Source organism: Strongylocentrotus purpuratus, unplaced genomic scaffold (assembly GCF_000002235.5).
Source record: "Strongylocentrotus purpuratus isolate Spur 01 unplaced genomic scaffold, Spur_5.0 spur5_scaffold_14, whole genome shotgun sequence".
Lineage (NCBI taxonomy): Eukaryota > Metazoa > Echinodermata > Echinoidea > Camarodonta > Strongylocentrotidae > Strongylocentrotus > Strongylocentrotus purpuratus.
Genome location: NW_022145599.1, coordinates 16,862,641 through 16,882,859, shown reverse-complemented (window position 1 = coordinate 16,882,859; position 20,219 = coordinate 16,862,641). Strand labels below are relative to the sequence as shown.

The following is a 20,219-nucleotide window of genomic DNA, read 5'->3' as shown; positions in this document are numbered from 1 at the left end:
GAACATGATCATTGACTGAAACAGCCGTCACAATAAATGGGAATAACATAAGTACATGTAAATACCTGACTTTTTCTCAATTCTATTTTTAGTTGAATGCATGAATACAATATGAAATTTTTCTTTGAAATAAGAGTAGAATTCTTCAGGCAAATCTGAATGTACTGTAAAACTAGAAGCCTTAAAAAAATTGTACACAACACAATTTGTTTCCCCTTCTGTACCCCTGCCTAAATTGCAAATGTGCAGAAAAATTGCATTAGATTGGGTCAATTACCATTACACGTATTAAACTTTCTCATATCCAATTGATTGTGTATAGCCATACAACTATGCCCAAACAGATTCTCAAAAGACATATTTTCCTTGCAAAACATGGAAGATACTCGAGTACTCCTTTTCATAACCAATATACCTTTGAAATTCAATAAATTCACAGTATTTAGAGTTTCATTTGACAAGGAAAATCCATGACTGAATGTTGACTTGTATTCGGCGAGGAATCCATTATTTCTAAGTTACTTGACCCACTCAAAGTTGACATTCATTCCACTTCACAATTCAATCAGAAGAACAGAATATCTTCCACAAGGTGTCTCACAAAATATTGCTCCCAGTCTCAGAAATCGCTCTTTCTTTTGGCCACTGTTGCAAGTAAAGAACTAATGAAGCATATACATTGTAGCAGAACAATGCCATACTCGACTTCTCCACCTCTCTTGCAAATCCACATTTTTTGAAATTCTGCCATGAGACTCCAGAATCCCTAATTTGTTTGTCCCCTACAAAATAGTGGACATCTGATGATGCATCGACCAAAACAATGCTGAGTTTGACTTCTTCATCTTGCTGACAAATTCAAATTCATTAATCACGTTTCTAGAGAAATTCTCCAGTCTCCAGAATCCTACCTTTGTCGGTGTCCTATAGAAGGTGCAGACATGATAAAGCATGGACTAGAACAATGTTGAACCCGAAGTCTACATTTCACTTGCGTATTTCAAAATTTATCCTCCAGGTTCTTACAGAAATTCTGCTTTGAGTCTCCAGAATCCTTCCTTTTTCTGAGTTCTGTGGAATGTGCAGACCTGACGCAGCATCGACCGGAACATCGCCGAATTTGACTTCTCAATCTTGCTCGCGAATGCCTTCAGCAGCTCATCGGTCGTTGCCTGCCCCGGGACCTCGGAGTGATTGCCGATAAACTCCACCATCTCCTTCATGACGCCATCGTGTTCCGTTCCTGCCGTCGACACCGACCTCTGCCTGTCCTCATCGTCGGATGAGGAAGGGTTGTCCTCGTCTTTCTGGAGGTGGTTCCTGGCGCGCATCCTGTTGAGAAGGCTGTTGGAAGAGGGCATGTCGTTGGTTTGCTCTGCATCCTCGTTCATCGTCGTCGCTGTGGACATGTCACCATTGAACATCTTCTTCTTGCCAAACAATTTCTGGAAAGTAGATTCAAGGAAATATACATGTAGAGGAAGGGTTACCTTTATTCCCTATGTTTGCAGAACATGCAAGTGTAGAGGATATGATCCCTAACCCATTGCCTATGGGTACAGGCTGGTTCCTGTACTAAGCCATGGGAACGAGAGAAATCTGGGACCCGTTTCACAAAGCATTTTTCAATGACAAAATCAGTGACAAATCTGCTGATAACCAATCAGAAGCAAGGATTTCAGTAGCTTATAACAAAAACTGTTATTTGTCACTGATGACAAGTTTTGTGAAACGCCCCCCAGAAGTGACTTGGTTTTAATCCCTTGATAAATAAAATAGTGATCAATCACAAATCACAATTACACAAGACTCTCCAACTAATTAGTAACAACATCAAAGTAAAACTTGTAACAGTATGCATTCTGATCAGCTGATGTAATATCTGGAACTACTCTATCAATTGTTTTTTTGAGGAAAGTGGAAATTCTTATATGGATTTAGTATTTGCAGGACAGCAACCAAAGAAAGGCAGCAGGGTTACATACCTTCTTCATTGGTGTTCCGTTCGGTTTGGGTGACTCTGACCTCTCTGAGTTGTCTACAAGTCTGCTGTTGCTCTTGCCTCCAAAACGAAGCCTAAGTGAAACAGAACAAAATGTAACAGCAATCAGATAAGCATTGATACAGATATCATATTTCATATTGTAGACTAGTTGGAAAAGATTAATTTTATTTAGGGTCATACACATGTATATCAGCACAGATGATGATCCATGTACGGTACATTATGACCGCGTACATGTATCAACGATGACATGTTATCTGCAGTTTCTTTACTACACCACATTGAGTAAATCACCATTTGTGTGAGTCTCAAAAGCTTTGAAGTTGCTTTGAAAGAAAAATATATTGTCAGCCTACATACACGTCAATACTGAAAGTACAAAAATTTTAATCACTGCATGATGATACCAATGGAATCTGGGATAATTGTGATTTCAAAGACCAATGTTCATTATCAATTTTAGGCAAGCAAATAAAGATGATACAGTCAAACCTGCTTTAGTGACCACCTGTCTACAAAGACCACCTGTCTACAACAAGTACATTTTTTGTCTCCCTTGAAAATGGTTTCTCATTGAAACATGCACTAAAGGAACCTGTCTACAAAGACCACTTTATGTGTTTTCCTTGGGGTGTCGCTGTAGACAGGTTTGACTGTATAACAAAACTGCTAAGGGTACTAACTTGCTCCCTGAGGAACCCCCCGCTGCTCCAGTCCAGGTGGGGATACCGGAGCTGGCACCAAAGCAACGCCTCCTGGACTGGCGAACCGCGCTGGCTGCTTCCTTAGCGACTCTCTCTGCCTCGTTCTCCACCAAGACGAAGTCTGGGTTGGATGACTGCATAATGTTGTCATGCTGAAGAGCACTGTGAACACCTGTATCACATCAAAGAGCATCAAATGCGATCATTGCAATATTCATTGAAAAAGTCAGTTCAGGGTTGCAGTCTGAGCATGAGCAGATAAAGGTCATTGCAGAACAAATTGTGAAATACAAAGAGACAAAATACTGTATACGTGTTCTTGAAAGTTATGTAAATCATTATTCATTTATGCACAAGCAGTCCACTCCATGATACACAGGTGGAAGTATGCTTTAAAAAGGGGAAACAAAGGCTATTTATGTAGCACCTCCATCGCTGTAGGGGTGATTATTTCAAAATGTACAAAGTGGGACCTCTTCATGTTTTATAGACCTGTGGATATTCGGGGTCATTGCAGAGATGTGCTAACCGTGAACTGGTCTATTGCAGTAGATATATGTAATTCCTTTTCTCATATATCTGATTGATTCATAACGCTGAAAAAATTTACACACAAGTACCCTTTGAAATATTTTAAGTATCTTGATATTAGGATTAGGATTTCGAGACAAGAATGCAATAGTTTTCTTGCTACAGACTGAAAAATACATCAAACTTTTGTTTAAATCAGAGGGTATACAGATAAACTACATCATTTAATGATAATACCAAGCAATGTTTTCTCTATATGAAGATCTATTGTACTCACTTGGCGATGGTTAAATAGATAAATAAAATGAACCAAATCAAATCAATATTATCCCATTATTAATAATCTGGGGCCCGTTTCACAAAGCCTTTTTCCAATGACAAATGACAAAAATCAGTGACAAATCTGCTGATAACCAATCAGAAGCAATGATTTCAGTAGCTTATATTACAAAAAAAGTCATTTGTCACTGATGACAAGTTTTGTGAAACGCCTCCCAGGACAGTGTGCTTCAAGATGGTACTTACCACTTTTCTTGAAGAGCTTCTGCAAGACATAGTTGTCCTCGTCTGCATTCTTGGTGGTCTCATCCTCCTCTTCCGCTCTGGGTGCATAGGCTTTGGTCTTGGCAAGATGGGGGATTTTAAGACCATCAAGCTCTGGAGAAGATAAGAGAAAAGCAAAGAAGAAATGCAATTAGTGATAATATAACAGGCATTAGTTAAATGGGGGTATTTTCCTTCATTGTAATGATTATCTAAATATACGTGTAGCCTGTACTAGAAAATGAATGAGGCATCAAAAGATATTTTCACAATGCAGTACCTCAAGGAATTGTAATATATGGACGATTCTTCCTCGAACCATGATGATGAGATATCTAATTCAACAATTGTTTATGAAAGCAAATGTATGAGTGGCATCCACCTTGCATATTTCAGATTTATGCATGAAAATAGGTGTACATCAAAAACCAGTTATTAGGGACGATTGATGTAGCACTGCATATTTCTTGACTACAACTAAGACACATCATTGATGTATTAAGCGTTATATAAAAGCTGAATATTATTATTATTACATACTTGCATCTCTCCTCTTCTTCTTTTTCGCCTTCTTGCCCGAGCTAGACGATGAGATGGCATTGACTTGGGTTGATGATGACGATGGAGATTTAGATGATGGGTGTGTGGAAGATGATGCTGATGTTGACATGTGACCATGCCGACTTGAGGACCCAACCTCCCCGAGCTGCACACCACCAGAGTCTCCAAGTCTCTTGGGTGATATCACACACTTTCCTTGACAGGCTGCAGAATGGACATGACCCACCCTGGATGCAGCAGCAATGCCATTGTCCTCCTCCTCCAACTCCACTTTCATCCTCTTCTTGTCGGCCTCCATCTTCTTCTTGAGCAGCAGCTCCCTCTGGATGACCTCCGCCTGCTTCTTTCGCCTCTCCGCCTTCTCCAGGGCCTCACCCTTCTTCTTGCCCATCTTCATCATCGGCTCCTTGGTGGCCTTCGACTCGTAGGAACTCTGATTGGGTCGTACCTCAGAGTTCGTGCCGGCAAAGATGGCGCTGGTCTCGGTGCTCCTGCCCTTGTCTGATGACCCCAGGGTGAAGAGCTCAAAGAGGTCATTGGACTTGAAGAAGCGACGCTGACGGGGGTCCTTGAGGACTCGGTTGGTCAGGAACGTCTTGAAGATTTGCCTGTCATGAAAATTATTTCAGACATGAGGAGATGAAGACATTACAGAACATTTACGCATATTTGCTAACCAATTCGACCTTACACTGCAGACCCCATCATGATTCTTTTTGCTGTTTTCAGTATCACCCATCCTATACTACTAATTTTTTTTTCCATGTCCATGGGTCAATCTGCATTTTTGTACATGTTCTTCTTCCAATTCATGTCGAAATGTGTCCCTGTATCTCTAAATTTTGTATATCTGCTTTTTCCAATTCTTGTATATGTGTCCCTGTATCTCTATATTTTGGTATTACCTTTCTCCTGTTTTTCTATTGTTTATATGAGTCTTACCTGTGGTAGATCTTCTCTTCAATGGAACCAGCGGTGAGCAACCTGTAGATGGTGACCTGTTTGGTCTGGCCAATCCTCCATGACCTCTCCCTGGCTTGGGTGTCGGTGCTCGGGTTCCAGTCAGGGTCGTAGATTATCACCCTGTTGGCCCCCGTCAGGTTCACTCCCAGACCCCCGACGCGGGTCGTCAGCAGGAACAGGAAGATTCGGGGATCCTGTTTGAGTGGACAGAGAAAGACAATACACTTTACCCTCCTCACGACCAAAAATCATCAGAAGCATATGGATTGAAGACAAAATTACACAAATCTTTTCTATCAATGTTAACAGCACATAATGTATTAAAATACGAGTCCTCACAGATAACAACATCTTTGAAAGGCAAAGAGAAGTCTTTATGTGGCCTATTAGGACGTTATGAGAGTGAAGTAGTTAATAAGGTTTATAAATTCAGAAAAGATTTTAAAATGTAGCTCTTGAGTGTATTGCAATCAGCTTGGTAGCATGGACGGATATGCAGTTACAATGTTACAGAAAAAGCGATCCTTCGCTAAATTAAAGGGGTAATCTCTCAATCTAGAATCGCTACTGTCTATTATGTTCAATAATACTGTGACCTGGTATTCTCCATTGTTGAATCTGCAGTCCAATTGCATCATACAATAATAAATCCATTTCAACTTTGCCAAGCCTTTGAATCCTGTGGATAAATGACTCAATAAATGAAATATGGAGGTAAAATTATTTGCATTGGATTTCCTGACTCACTGAGTTGAACTTGGTGATGAGCGGTTGTCTTGATGAGATTGTTGTAGTCCCATCCATTCTCATGTAAGAGTAGCGGTCTTTCACAAAGTCCTCCATGATGTCCAGCATCTGAAACAGAACAGACGTAAACATCAACACTTCGGTTACTTCCTTCACCTCTCTGCTTGGTCGGTCATTAGCCACACATCCACTTTTGGACAAAACAATAGGCACCAATTGACAGAAGAGAGGTGTCGTGGACGAGTGGATAAGTCACCGGACTGTGGATCACAAGTCCCACCACGGCACTAATGTCCTTTGGCAAAACATTGATCTACATTTGCCACTCTCCACCCAGGTGTTAAATGGGTACCCGGTAGGATGCGAAAGCTAATGTGCTTAGATTAACAAGTGTGCGCTTGTAAAAATGACGCCTTGCTGGAATGCTCCCCAGGGAGTGGAGAATGTGCATACATTGTGTGCGGGTAAGCCTGAATCCGATGACTGGGGTAATAATTTATATATCTGTAAAGCGCTTTGAGAGCACCTTCGCCTTCGGAAAAGCGCTATATTAGAACTAGCTATTATTATCATTATTACAGAAGGGTTGCTTTGTGCAACACAATGACTCTGCAAAATTACAAGTTTCTGATCTTGATTGAGCTCTATGACACCTCTTTTAACACCCACATAGATTAATCTTAAACACTGGAAACAGTTCCATAATCTTGAAGGCTTTGGTATACCTAACCCATGATAAGTTAACTGTGGCACAGGGAGATAATTTGTTTGGCATATAAAAAGTTAAAACAAACCTTTAATACATTAAAAAAAACTGATCCCCTATTTTCACAAAGAACTTCCTTTGCATTGGGTTGGTTCCTTCAAGTGTAAAAGGTATGGTTATCCTTAAAGTTTACAAGGGACCTCAATTGAAAGTCATATTCATGGGACTGTAAGCTTTTCCACTAATTCCAAATTAGGATTAGGGAAGAGCAAATGTACATAAAATGCAGACTTCAATCATGTGCCCTCTTGTATAAGATACAACTAGCCTCCTTTTTGCAAAAGGCATCCTGGCATCATTCAATTTTGACAGTAACAGGTGATGATCTTCTCAATAGATCATTACAAGGGTTCAGTGACACAAAGACTTAACTCCATATTTTGCCGAAATGAATATTTGATATCATAATGTTCAGAAAAATGCGGGCTTTTCAGGAAACACAAAGACTTAACTCCACCCAACACCCCCATTGAAGTTAATGGCTAGTGAACATAGACTTTACTCCTTAAGGCCCAAGTGCTCAGTGACACATAAACCACTTTTTCTCAAAATGGCCCAATTGGAGTTACGTCTTTGTGTCACTGACCCCTTGATTACCTGTTTGCTCTGTGAGAAGAGAAGCACCCTGTGGTTCTGTTCCTTCCACAGCTTGAGGAGTGACTCCACCACGATCATCTTGCCTGCTCGCTTGTAGTACCCGTACCGTTGCTCTTCCGTCAGGTCTTCGTCAGAAAGGTTCTGGTGGGAGAAGATCCTAGGTCCGCCCGACACCAGGTCCGGGTGGTTGCAGATCTTCCGCAGGGTGATGAGTCCAGCAAAGACCTGTGATCGAAGCAAGGAGCAAACAAGGACTTGTAAAACCAGCATACATTTGACCCTTTCCTGGCTAAGTCCATTGATCAATCTTGCAATCGAAGCAACACAGAAAGAGTAGAACTGAGAGCATATGGAATGCGAGTTCCAGGATGGCAAATCTCTACCCATATTTAACCTGATATGCAATATTTGTAATACAACTTAAATCATTTTCTTCCTGAAACACAAAAAGGATACCTTCTCCAATTTGACCCCATAAAAGAAACCTTGCACTCAGTTACATCATGCCTTTATGCCTTCAAATTATCCATCTACAATGCTATTGGTAAACATCAATCATAACCCAGTGAATGTCATTTAATTTGAATAAAACCTACAACTTTTTAGACTCTGTCATAGCAAGAGTTATCTTTGGCTTAGTAGTCATTAGGTTTAACTTTTAATACATTTGAGCTTTAATGAAGACCCACTCTTTTGCAGGAGGCATTGAATAATTGGTGGTATGCCATTAATACCTGAATGTACAAGAATTAAGAGTTTTTCACTTGAAGGTATAAACCAGTTTTGGAAACGCCCCCCTCTTGAAATATGAAATGGAAGCTCGTATTACCAATCATGTGAAAGAATATGTTTTGACTAATAGGTGATACAAATTTTGCCAGGAAACCGCCTGCTTATTGATATATTTGGTAAATTATCATATCTATCCGGCCTGGATTGATATCGCGTAGTCCCATATACATCTTTCTGTGTACAGTGCTTGTAACTTTACTAAGACTGGGCCAAATTTCTTATCATTTTGATGATTCCAGAACCTTGCAGTACACACCAATACTTATGCTATATGATCAACCTTTTCTGATCGATTCCATAATGTTTCTTTCACAATGCAATCGCATGACCAGAACTGGTCTATACCTTGAAGCAAAGAGTAACTGCACTTTATAAATCTTATGATCATCAAATGCTCGATACCTTGTATTCTCCTCTCAAGATGAGATTGCATTCCTTGGAGGCCAGGTACTCCTCATAGACCTGGGTCTGTTCCTCCGTCAGGTGGCAGAACAGGACCTGCTCGTTCTTGGATGGCAGCTGAAGGGCCTGCTTCACGTCGGCCTTAAGGCGGCGCAGCAGGTAGGGGCTGACAGAGTCTCTCAGGATGCATGCACACTTGTACGCTGTCTGGACCTGGAGGGGTTCAGAAATGTAGGATGCAGGGATGCCAGTTAGAATTGATCAGAGGGCCTGAAAATCACCTAGAATGAGCTAGTTTGTACACAAAAAAAAAAGTCTAAACTATGGTCTGAAAATAACTCGCCAGGTGCCTGAAACCTGGCATCCCTGAGGATGAACACAAACTAATTGGTTGGCTGATTATGGTATGGGTTTTGTATCAAGTTCTCTATCAGCTAGGATGTCCTACTTTCTACTATGCCCCCCCCCCCCCCTCTCTGTCTGTCTCTCTCTCTCTCTCTCTCTCTCTCTCTCTCTCTCTCTTTCTGTACGAATTTCCCTGTATTACATCTCTATGGAATCCCATCTTTTCAGGCATCTCTAACATACATGTATGTTTACAGTTGGAAAGATAAAACGTGCACTGTAGACAACGCAGTCTACTACATGGTCTTCCAAACAAGAGCTCATGACCAAGTTATAGAGTTACCGTCTCAAAGTAAGCCAGTCATTGCCATTCACAAAGTAAGTCTTTGATCGGTATGCCTAAATAATGGATTGATATCCTTCTGGTTCTAATGAGGTAATGCCACATACACTAGACCACCAATTTCCAATGGGAGCCTTTGTTATAACCAGCCTTCAAGGTAAGCCATTCATTCACAAAGAAAGGCTTTAATCGGTATGCCAGAATAATGCATTGATATCCTGGATCTAATTAGGTAATGCCACATACACTAGACCAACAATTTTCAATGGGAACCAACAAACATATCATTACCTGAACTTTGGAAGCATTGGCATAGCCTCCTTGGACAATAGGTACTGAGAACTGTTGCATGAAGACAGGGAGTGTCCCTAGCTTGCCGGGGAAGACAAAGTCGATCAGAGACCACAGCTCCCTCAGGTTGTTCTGCATGGGTGACCCGGTCAGGATAAGGCGATGAGGAGTCCGGAACTACGGTAATAATATGATACACGATTGAGAACAGGTTACATCAATGGATATGCATCCAGGGGGTCTTTCACAAAGATTAAGATCAACTTTAAGTTGGACCTAACTATGGCAGGCCGTTCATGCCACTGGTTGCTCTCACCATTGGTTTCTCAATTATGATCTTTTAGATAATATTTTTTCCTTCAATAATGAACTATCAAAAAATGTAAATTCTGTAGATTTGTGATCATGATTTGTACGTCCTTTGAGAAACCAATGCCAGGAATGGTTAGAGGAACTAGTGGCATGAAAGGCCTGCCATAGTTAACTCCAACTTAAAGTCTATCTTAGTCTTTGTGAAACACCCCCCTGGACTGAGGAGGTGAGTTGGCTTAGTCGGTAGACGCCTGCCTGTCAAACCAAGGATCTAGGGCTCGAAATCCAACCCAGGAGAATGACTAAAGCCTGCATTGTGTGTTACTGTGGAAAAACACTCCTTCCCTCGGATAGGATGTTAAATGGATACCAAGTGTGAAGGGGAGTCACCATCTATACACATAACAGTAGGAAGAAATCACGGTTTGGTGGTCTACCTGTACAACTACAGTACAGTCAGTTAGACCGGGGGAGAGACCTGAAGGTCACAGTGATTCAGTTCGCTTTTCGCTTACAGGCACAGGCAATGCCAAATACTTAATAAAACTAATGGTAATCAACAACAAAATAATGATTATAATAGTAATAATAATAATAATAATTATAATAATAATTATAATAATGATATTAACAACAGAACATCAACAACAACAACAATAATAATAATTATAATAATGATAATAACAACAGAACATCAACAACAACAACAACAACAATAATTATAATTATGACTGCGATGAATTGAACTTAGTGACTTACGTTGAAATTACTGTCATGCCCTAGGCAAGGATATAATAGCTAGTGTGTACGATCTAATCAATGGCAACATTCAGGATATGACCACACTTTCTTTTTAATCACAGTTACAATATTCATACATTAGGATTATCATTATCAACTTTTTGGCCAACCTGTTTGCAAGCCAGTGTGACCTCGGCATCAGGGTTACGGATCTTGTGGCCCTCGTCAAGGATCACATAGTGCCAGTTGTAGCGTAGGAGCATCTCCTGACGGAGCCGGACGGTGGAGAAGGATGTGATGAGGACACCATGAGAGCTGGCCATGTCCCGGACAAGAGATTCCTAAAAACATTAATAGAAAGATAATTGATGAGTTGCTTTTGAATTCAATTTTTGTATTACGGTACATAATTCATGGTACATAATTCATGGTACATCATTTATGGTACATAGATTTAAGGTTTATCTTGGGAATATATTGTCTGTACCTGTCAATAACATGTTCTCATGTTTCCTAGTAGCAGCGCCTGGAGCAGTTTTTATCTGTCTCAATTTTTTTTTTTTTTTTTTTTTTTTAAATGCTTGTTTTTCCTTTGCCAATTAAAAAAAATATTTACATTCTCATCTGTGAGGTGTTTACAAACAATTGTACAGGTACACCTAACTACATTACTTGAACGATTCCCATGTAAAATGAAATAAACAATGCCTTGAACTCTACCACAATTTCCGTTTGAAATAATATGACTAGCAACTGCATAGAAACCCAAACTTTACCTTCCTTACATGAACTGACTGTCGGTTACAACATGTCCATGTTGATTTTACTTTCATTTTGCCGCATCAAAAAAATAGTTAAATACTACACTGGCTTCCAGTTACTGACAAATTACAATATCATTTGCTTGTTCAAATAGTTAAATCTAAGTCAGCCATACTTCCTCAATGCATCCCCTCGCTCTTTTAGCAGCAGAGAACATCACATTCACTTCAATCTATATCAGCTTCTTCCCTTCTCATTCCCAAAACCCGAAAACAGGCTGGCTTCAAATCATTACAACCCTTGGTCCCACATCTATCGAAACATCTGAAAATAAACCTCTACGCTTCTTATTCATTTGTACATAGACTTAAGGGACAGTGCCTCGTATCCTCTGGAACAGACACTATATACATGTAGATCAATTAAATACCTACCCTTTTGCCAGAGTGTGATCCGGACTCGTGGAGGATGGCCACTCTTATCTCGGGGTACCAGGTGTGGAACTCCTTCAGCCATTGGTGAAGAACTGTTGCAGGGCACACTATCAACACAGGACCTAGTCCCCTGTAGCTGAAGTTCCAAGAAGATTAAGTAGATATTATACAGATGTCAAGTGGAGGGAGACATTTTGTAGTTACGGACTTGTTATAAGAATTACTCATTATTCTTAAGTATCATGTGAGGTGTTCACACTTGTACAAGCATTGCTTTTTAGTGGACCCCTCTGTTTCCAATATGTATTTCTACATTTGTTGTAAATGTTTATAATTGATTTGTAATGTTTTGATGGAAACATAAATAAATTTAATTTAATTTAATTTAATTTATGCATGGACTGAACTTACTTGAGGAACTGAATACCACAAGGAATTAACCCCTCTCCAAACCAAAAATACAGGACCATTATGCTCATGAAGCAGGGTTTTACATTTTGGATCTATAAATCTTTAAATATACTTGTATGATGGCATTTGCCTGAACTGTTCAGTTTTATTTTGATGACTGATACTTTATTTGTCATAACAAATGTGTGTGCATCGATTTATATAACTGTCAATGTCGGGTATTGGTGGCTGTGTGCCCAAATGTGTTGTCTACTTTACAAAATGCTGTTACAGAGTAAATCCATGTGCTTTGATATTTCTATAAATATTAACAGAATTCCTGGTAACACAAACTCTTTTAAAGCCCATCTGCACTAGTTTTGCCAGGAGTGATTAGACCTCCCTGCATGGTCACTGACGGGTGGTTATCTCATCAAATCAGCTCTCAATAAACATAAGTAAAAGGGGACCATGAGGGACCAATGGTTGCCGATTAGGCATTGTTTGCCATATAGAGGGCGCAAGTGGCTATAAGTAGTGCAGTGGGGCTTTAAGAACAACACCACTCTATCTGCTAAAATCAACTTACCTGAAGCCTTTGCTCGGTAGTGCACTGGTCCTGAGTCCCGCTAGGAAAGCAATCATCTCAATGGTCTTACCCAGACCCATCTCATCTCCTAGGATGCCACCAGCCTTCTGACGATGCAACTCCCAAAGCCATTTAACACCAATCTTCTGGTATCTGTAAGGTAAAATGTAAATCTTAACCTGTTGACTACTAAATTCTCTAAGTAATTCTTTGTAGGCTTTATATAGAGACCATCAAGTTCCAAGGGGTTTAAGACCATATGCATCTTGCCTTCGATTTACAATGATTTGTGTTTGAAATGTAGATTCAAGTCATCAGGATGTACAGTTCGTTTGTGTCTCCTTAGATCAAGCATGTACAGTCATTTTATTCAACAGTTTACGTCTTCCTGGAACATGCTTCACACAGACGCAAACCGAGCAGCTTAAATCAATTAGTTTAATTGACTGAATACATTTAAAACTTACATATTCTAGTACTATCACCTGCTGAATTTGATTTTGGTAATTTAACAACATTTTCCATAGACCCAAGCACAAGTTATTTTGGGCTTAGTATTCGATGAGTTAAGACTTGATCTACTAAAAGTTTGTGATACAGTCCAGAGAGTTTGTCCACTTGTCATCTGGAGATGATGCTTGCACATCATAATTCACAGTGGAAATATATAACTTAAAATTAATAGCATGCTATGTAAGATTAGATTGTCTATACACGATGTTATGTGAGAAAAAAAATGGTATTGCTACCAACTGTCAAGTGGGTGGCAAGGAAAAATTTTACTCTAATATAATATGGCATCAATAAAATCATTGAATTTTATGACATATTTTAGAGCAAATGAGTGCCATGAGCAACCAGCAGTGGCAGATACTGATGGTATATAAGAAGCGGCCATCATCATCATCATCATCATCATCATCATCATCATCATCATCATCCTCATCATTATCACCATCATCATCATCATCACCATCATCATCATCATGATCATCATCATCATCATCATCATCATCATCATCACCACCACCATCATCATCATCATCACCACCACCACTATCATCATCATTATCATTGTTAAGTGAATAACAGACCTGTATAACTTCTTCCAGATCTTGGAGGGTATCTTGAAACCTCCGTCCAGATCGACATCATCTTCTTCTGAATCTTCAGCCTCTGAATCATCGTCCTCATCTTCCTCATCTTCCCCTCCTCTCCTCCGCTCCATCTGCCTGGCCCGTTTCTTCATCAGTTCCTTCTTCCTCTCTTCTTTCAATCTTTTACGGAACTTCTCCTGGTGATTTAAAAAAAAAAAATAATAATAATAATAATAGGCATTTCTATAGCGCCGTCTATCTAGAGAGTCTATTTTGAAGCGCATTTAGTATTACCCCAGCTTTAGCCCAGCTGCCATTACAGTGCTCCAGCATTTCAAGGAATTAATTCCTGCCAGGTACCCATTTACCTCACCTGGGTCGAGTGTGGCAAATGAAGATTAATGCCTTGTCAAAGGACATTAGTGCCATGTTGGGAATTGAACCACGACCTTCGAATTACAAGTCAAGTGCTTAAACCACTCGACTACGAATGTTTAGCACCTTTGATCAAATCTGCCAGTACACTTTTGTGTGAGTACTACCGGTATGTATCTGAAATCTGACATCTCAAATGTAATATCTTTGGGGATTCCTTCTTCATCTGATTCTGTATTGAAAGTGGTGTAAGACCGAGTGCTTTGCAAACTTGTCTGAAACCATGCAAGAGTATTTAAATTTAATTTCTTTCGATTAGTAACAAGGCATCTAAAGGGTTGCCTGGTACTAACTGGTGGCTCAGCTGAAGCCGGCATTATAATTGCTCTGTGAATTTTGGCAAATTAATTTCAAATTAACGTTACCAAAGTAATATTCATCACTTACTTCATATCAAGGTGGTAGTGTCACTACCTATATAACCAGTGCTCTCCACCCCCTACAAGAAAAAAATGTTTTTAACATTACAGGGCCAACTTGAGGATAACATACCTGAGTGGAGTCATCCTTCGCCCTTCTAATCTTCGATTCTTGTGCCTTTCTTGCTCTTGCCCCACTTTTCCTTTGAAGATCCTTCAAGTTAGTAATGGTCCCATCGGCTATCTCCTCAGCCAGTTTCCTCTTCCCAGGACGGGCAAACCTCCTTCCTATGACTGGTTCATCATCTGAAGAATAGTAATAAAGCATTTTTACAAACCCAGGAAAATGTTGTATTTTATTCAAACATTGACTCATTAACAGGAACAGTCCATGACAGTATTATATCATTTCAAAATGAAACATTTCTAAAAAAAGGATAAAGAATAGGTCAAAGAGAAAGTAGTAAGGTAAACATTTTCAGATTAGTTTTTAGAGAGACAGGAGCCAAGAGACAAGAAAAGAAAAGGAAAAGAAAAGGGAAAAAAATCCTAAAAGCAACCCCAATATTAAAGAACACTTGAATGTATGATTTACCAGAGTATGCGTCCTCATCAAAAGCTGCTTCTTGGTCTGAATCAGGATGGTACTCCCCATCACCACCATCATCGGAATCTTCCATGTACCCCTCGTTATCACTGTCCCAATCCTCTGTCAAGTTCTTCATCTTCGATCTCTGTCTCTTCTCCTTCAGCGACGGATTGTCCCACTTGTCTTTGACCTTCTTGCGATGTTTTGGTTCAAACTCCATCCGTTCCCTCTCAGGTTTCCTCTGCCCTTGCGATGATGAGGAGTCTCTGGAGGTTGAGGCCTTTGTGGTATCCTGTTTGCGACCTTTGACCTTTGGTCCAGGAGATGGTTCAGGCTTTGGTGTCAGCAGACTAAAGAGGATGCTGCCTTGATCACTCTGCGAGGCACTCCCCTTGGCTTTCTTAGTCCCCTTCCATTTGGACGCCACCTTATGCTTCTTGTACATCTCCATGTCCTTTCCACCGAGGAACTTCTCAAAGTCAGTGACCACCAGGGACCTGGGCTTAGGTGGTTTGGGTTTCTCCTGCTCCTTCACGGTCAGGAAGGTGCCGAAAGGGGTCATCTCACCGAGCCGGATGAGACGCTCATGCTCTGTCTCCTTGCCCTTGCTGGGTCCTGGAGCATCATCTGATCCACCTCGATCGTGGAGCAGTCTCTCATAGGTTGAAGAGCTGCCATCACCATTTTCTCCTAATGAAAGAAGGAATATTTATATTGATGATGGCAAGTACCGACTAGACTATGTGCTGTCCTTTTTTTCTTAATGTCTTAAAGCCAGAAACAATGCAGAGGATATATGAGGGATGCAAATCTCTTTTCTTCTTTAATTTTACATTTTGTTATCCTCATGTCCAAATAAAGGCTTGTGGAAGATTGAAATCATGCCCCTAGTTTCCATTCATGTCGTTCAATTAGGACTTTGTGAGCCTTCTTGCAGTTTACTTTGATGAGTCCAAGTAGAAAAGCTTATTCACATCTATTCTTCAACCTTTATCAATGTTTGATTGATTGATTGATTGATTGATACATTTTATTTCAAATTCAAACATGAATTCTATTCAATTATCAAGTTTACACATACCTTCATCAGAATGATCTTCTCCATGAGCAGCATCACTTTTGCCACTGAGTTTAGCAGAAAGAACTCTGTGTCTAGATCTGAGTTTCTTCAACTGCTTAGCCTGTAAACAAATATAACATCATCTGCTGTCAATTTTAGGCAAAAACACACATTTTGTGATGTACATTGTAAATAATATGAGTAGGAAATTTCAAAGTAGCAATTGTTCCAAACTCTAGCCCGAAATACTGAAATGTTTGAAGCTCTTGAATTAATCAGGTGCTGAATTACAGATCAAGCAGGTAATACATGAAAAGTAGCTCATTTGAAGAGTTTTGTCTTCTTGCACAGAGTTAGTCAATATGAAAGAACAAAAAGAACACTGGTTCATTACGAAATTCCTTCAAACACACTACAAATATCACATACCTGGCTTAAGCCTGCAAACTAAATATTTCAAACGAGAACATGAAATTACTATCACTATCCTTCTCTGAAATGCTTTTTACAAACATAAGGCCTAACAAAAAAGATGTTGTATTTTTTTTTGTTACCCTTTTTTAGAAGAAAAAAATGTATTAAAGCATTCAAAACAGAGAAATATCAGCCCAGAGAGGGAGTAAAAAAAAAAAAAATATTTCCGACCGACCGAACCATGTTTTGGCACCTAAAGCGGAATACAACATCTTTTTTTAAAGGCCTAATCACCCAACGCCCATTCGTAAACCTTAAAAGCATAGCAGTTATAACAATTGATCCTACTTTGTTTTCTTTCTTTGTTCTGACAGATAGCAGTTTCTTCTCCAGCTCTCTGCTGACCATAGAGGGAACAGAAGGCACACGGATGCTGGCCGCTACTTTCTGCAGGTGATGAAACTCGGAACGACACACCCTGAGAAATATTTAAAAAACAATTGCAAAAAATGCAGGTGATTTTGGTGTACTTGAAAGTGCTCTTTTCAATCGAATTTATCTCTTAGTCTGATGGTATCACATTATGCTTACAAGACTTGCATTTGGGTTTTTTATGGTTCATTATCAATCCTGAATTTAAACATATCATATCAGCTACATTCCAAATGCATACATGTATTTTGGAGAGAGCTTTTATGCTGTTGACAATAAAAATCATAAATTTGTAAGTCCATCCTGTGGAGATGAGCTTTTGTACAGTAATCTTTATTTACCACACTATTATGATATAATTTCCCTCCTATCATCATTTGGTGACATAAATATCAATTATTTACTTTGTAATTAACAAAATGCAACTTATTTGCCAACACTCAAGAGGGAGATAGCAGTCCTACTTTATATCATCCAGCACAGCTTTTAACTCCTTCTCGTCCCTCAGCCTGGAGAGCTTTGCCTCCTCCTCATTAATGGCTTGGTCCACCTGCTGTAAGACTCCCTGTTCAAACTCCTCCTGGTCAAACACGCTGATCCCTAGATCCTGGAGTTCACTGGCTTGCTCCTTGGCAGGCACGGCCTGGATGAGGCTGGTGTCGATGTGGAAGACGCTCCCCTTGGACGATTTTTTGCCATCTTTTCTCTCCTCCATTTCTTCCTCCTTAATTTCCACATCTGCTGTGTGTTCATTGTAGTCATTTGTAGAGCCTTCCATATCCATACCCTAAGGTAACAAAATGAATTATAATAATGAAGTATTTCATTTATCCCATTCGACAAAGATACATTAGGCACCACAGAGAAATGTAGCTCTGGCAAAGTGGCAATATTCTACAGAAGTCTAAAATGCTTAAGAAAAACAAACAACTAAAAACAAGCTCTGTTGAAACAACAGGAATATATAATAAAACTTACAAATACCCTGTTAAAAATCTCACCTTTACAGTACATCCAAGTATACACTATTTTCTGACTTGCTTCTGACTATTCACCCAGACAAAACCCTGGTCTGCATCAAAATTAAAGCCTGTCCGTACTAGTTTGGCCAGGGGGATTAGACCACCAAGCGAGGTCACTGACAGGTGGCTATCTCACTCGGCTCTCAATTGACATAAGAAAAAGAGGATCATGGGGGACCAACAGGCACCGTTAGGCATTGTTTTCTTATTTTCTTATAGAGGGAGCAAGTACCCATAGCTACATGTAGTACAGTGGGAATTTAAGACTTGATACTGTGCTTGCTTTTTAACCTAATTTTGGTTTGTTTTTTTTAACTTAGAAACAATATAATTAAACAAATTAGTCAGGGTTCTAGGTTTGAACAAAACATCAAGTATCACTGAGCTTCAATTCACAAACTTACCGGTATGTTTTGGTGTCCAGATTAAAGTTTTCACACCTATACTGACCCCCCCCCCCCCTTCCCTAATATGGTCAAATCCTGCATTAGAAATTCTTCTTTTCTTTTTTTCAATGCCATGATGGCACCTTCTTTTCCCATTTCACCATAATTTGATGTGTATTTTCACCTGTGAGGATCCTTCTCCTTCATCCCTTTCCAGGATACCTCCAACACAGCTACTAGTACTGCTCCCATCCATTTCTAGAAGAGCTGTGGCCTGGCCTTGTGGAGAGAAGAAAGCGTGATTCAAAATTATAATTTGATGAATAATACAATAAAGGCAATAAAACAAAATATCTTTACAAATTTACAAGTACTATTAATAAGTTCAGAGCACAAAGTAATGAGATCTAGAGGTCTACATGTAATTTGTAAGTAAGCAGTGTCAACTGCGATTTATGAAGATATCCCATCCCCCCCCCCCCCTCCCCCAAGTGATCTAAAATGAGTTAAACAGTAAATTTATCAGGTCACTCTCACCCGCAAAGTGCAAACGTACTGCACTGTGACTTGCGAGTACACGAGTCGAGTGTACGCTAGTTAGCATGGTGTGCTAGTCTATAGTTATACTAGACCAGTATGGGCGCTGGTCCGAGAATGAGGATCGTCCTCATAATTGAGGACATCCTAATAAACGCTGACAAAATGCGTCCTCAAAAATAAGGATCGCATTTTCGAGGACGTGTTTTTTCATCGGTGCTCTGGGGATTTTGGGTTACCAAACCGCCCGCTGGCGATGTCAAAAATGTATTCCCCGTGGAAAAATACCCTAGTTCTCCATCTACTTTAATAGGTTGTCCGTCTTCCCAAGGATTCATTGTTCATAATGTGAAGGTCTCTGTACAAAGTCAACGTAAAATGCATCAAGAAAATCATCGCGGAATCCATTTTTGTATCGCCAATGCGCCGATCAAAAATACGAAACGTCTGCGATCCTTATTTTTGTGGACGCATCGGTCCGCGTTAACGCAGAGGATCCTTATAGTAATTCTCGGACCAGCGCCCCTACTGTAGTATAAAGTACACGAGTGCATGGGTGCACACTAAATTCTAATGATCGATTATCATTAGGCCTAATTCCTTATTTTCCTGATTACAGTATTTGTTACGTTTGAGCTTCCATCCTGCTCTGTCTAGTGTCTACACTTCCATACGTGTCATGTACGAGTAGCTTGAAGAGAGTCAGATATTTTCTCAGACACAGCAAAATTATCTACGCATGGGACCATGTATTAATCACTACAAAGAAAATCCCATTCATTCATGCAGACCCAAAACAACGTCCACACACACAAACCGCAGAGCTGCAGAGTCTATAACAACTCTGGACCAATTCCTTAATTTCGTTTAATTCTCGACTTAAATTTCGGCTCAACTGCTGGCAAGTCATCATAAATAAGAAAATCATTAATCAAAACTAAAAGAAGTTGAAAAAAACTCACCTAAATAAGCAAAAAAGGAGAAATTTCCACGATCATGTCGGTCTTTGCTGTCTTCGGCCTTGGTTTCACCATCCGTGTGTCAATTACGCAACTCTGATTTTTATAAGC

The 20,219-nt window shown here is 39.8% G+C and overlaps 1 protein-coding gene across 2 annotated transcripts; it reads right to left on the bottom strand.

Annotated features, from left to right (window-relative positions):
* Positions 1 to 85: 85 nt before the first annotated feature.
* On the bottom strand, positions 86 to 20,205 carry LOC576112 (DNA excision repair protein ERCC-6). 2 transcript variants are annotated; one of them, XM_030984320.1, is made up of 21 exons: positions 20,112 to 20,205; positions 18,797 to 18,891; positions 17,669 to 17,991; positions 17,121 to 17,250; positions 16,380 to 16,479; positions 15,305 to 15,988; positions 14,843 to 15,015; positions 13,913 to 14,112; positions 12,819 to 12,971; positions 11,840 to 11,975; positions 10,814 to 10,984; positions 9,591 to 9,767; positions 8,612 to 8,824; positions 7,418 to 7,642; positions 6,055 to 6,162; positions 5,287 to 5,501; positions 4,324 to 4,952; positions 3,766 to 3,897; positions 2,689 to 2,881; positions 1,986 to 2,076; positions 86 to 1,445 (listed from the first exon to the last, which is right to left on the bottom strand). In XM_030984320.1, the coding sequence occupies exons 2-21, from the start codon at positions 18,866 to 18,868 to the stop codon at positions 1,023 to 1,025; spliced, it is 4,548 nt and encodes a 1,515-aa protein (XP_030840180.1). In that variant the 5' UTR covers positions 18,869 to 18,891; positions 20,112 to 20,205; the 3' UTR covers positions 86 to 1,022. The 2 variants fall into 2 exon arrangements, with proteins under 2 accessions (XP_030840180.1, XP_030840181.1); XM_030984321.1 differs by having other exon boundaries at positions 18,797 to 18,886; positions 20,112 to 20,203.
* Between the last annotated feature and the right edge of the window lie 14 nt (positions 20,206 to 20,219).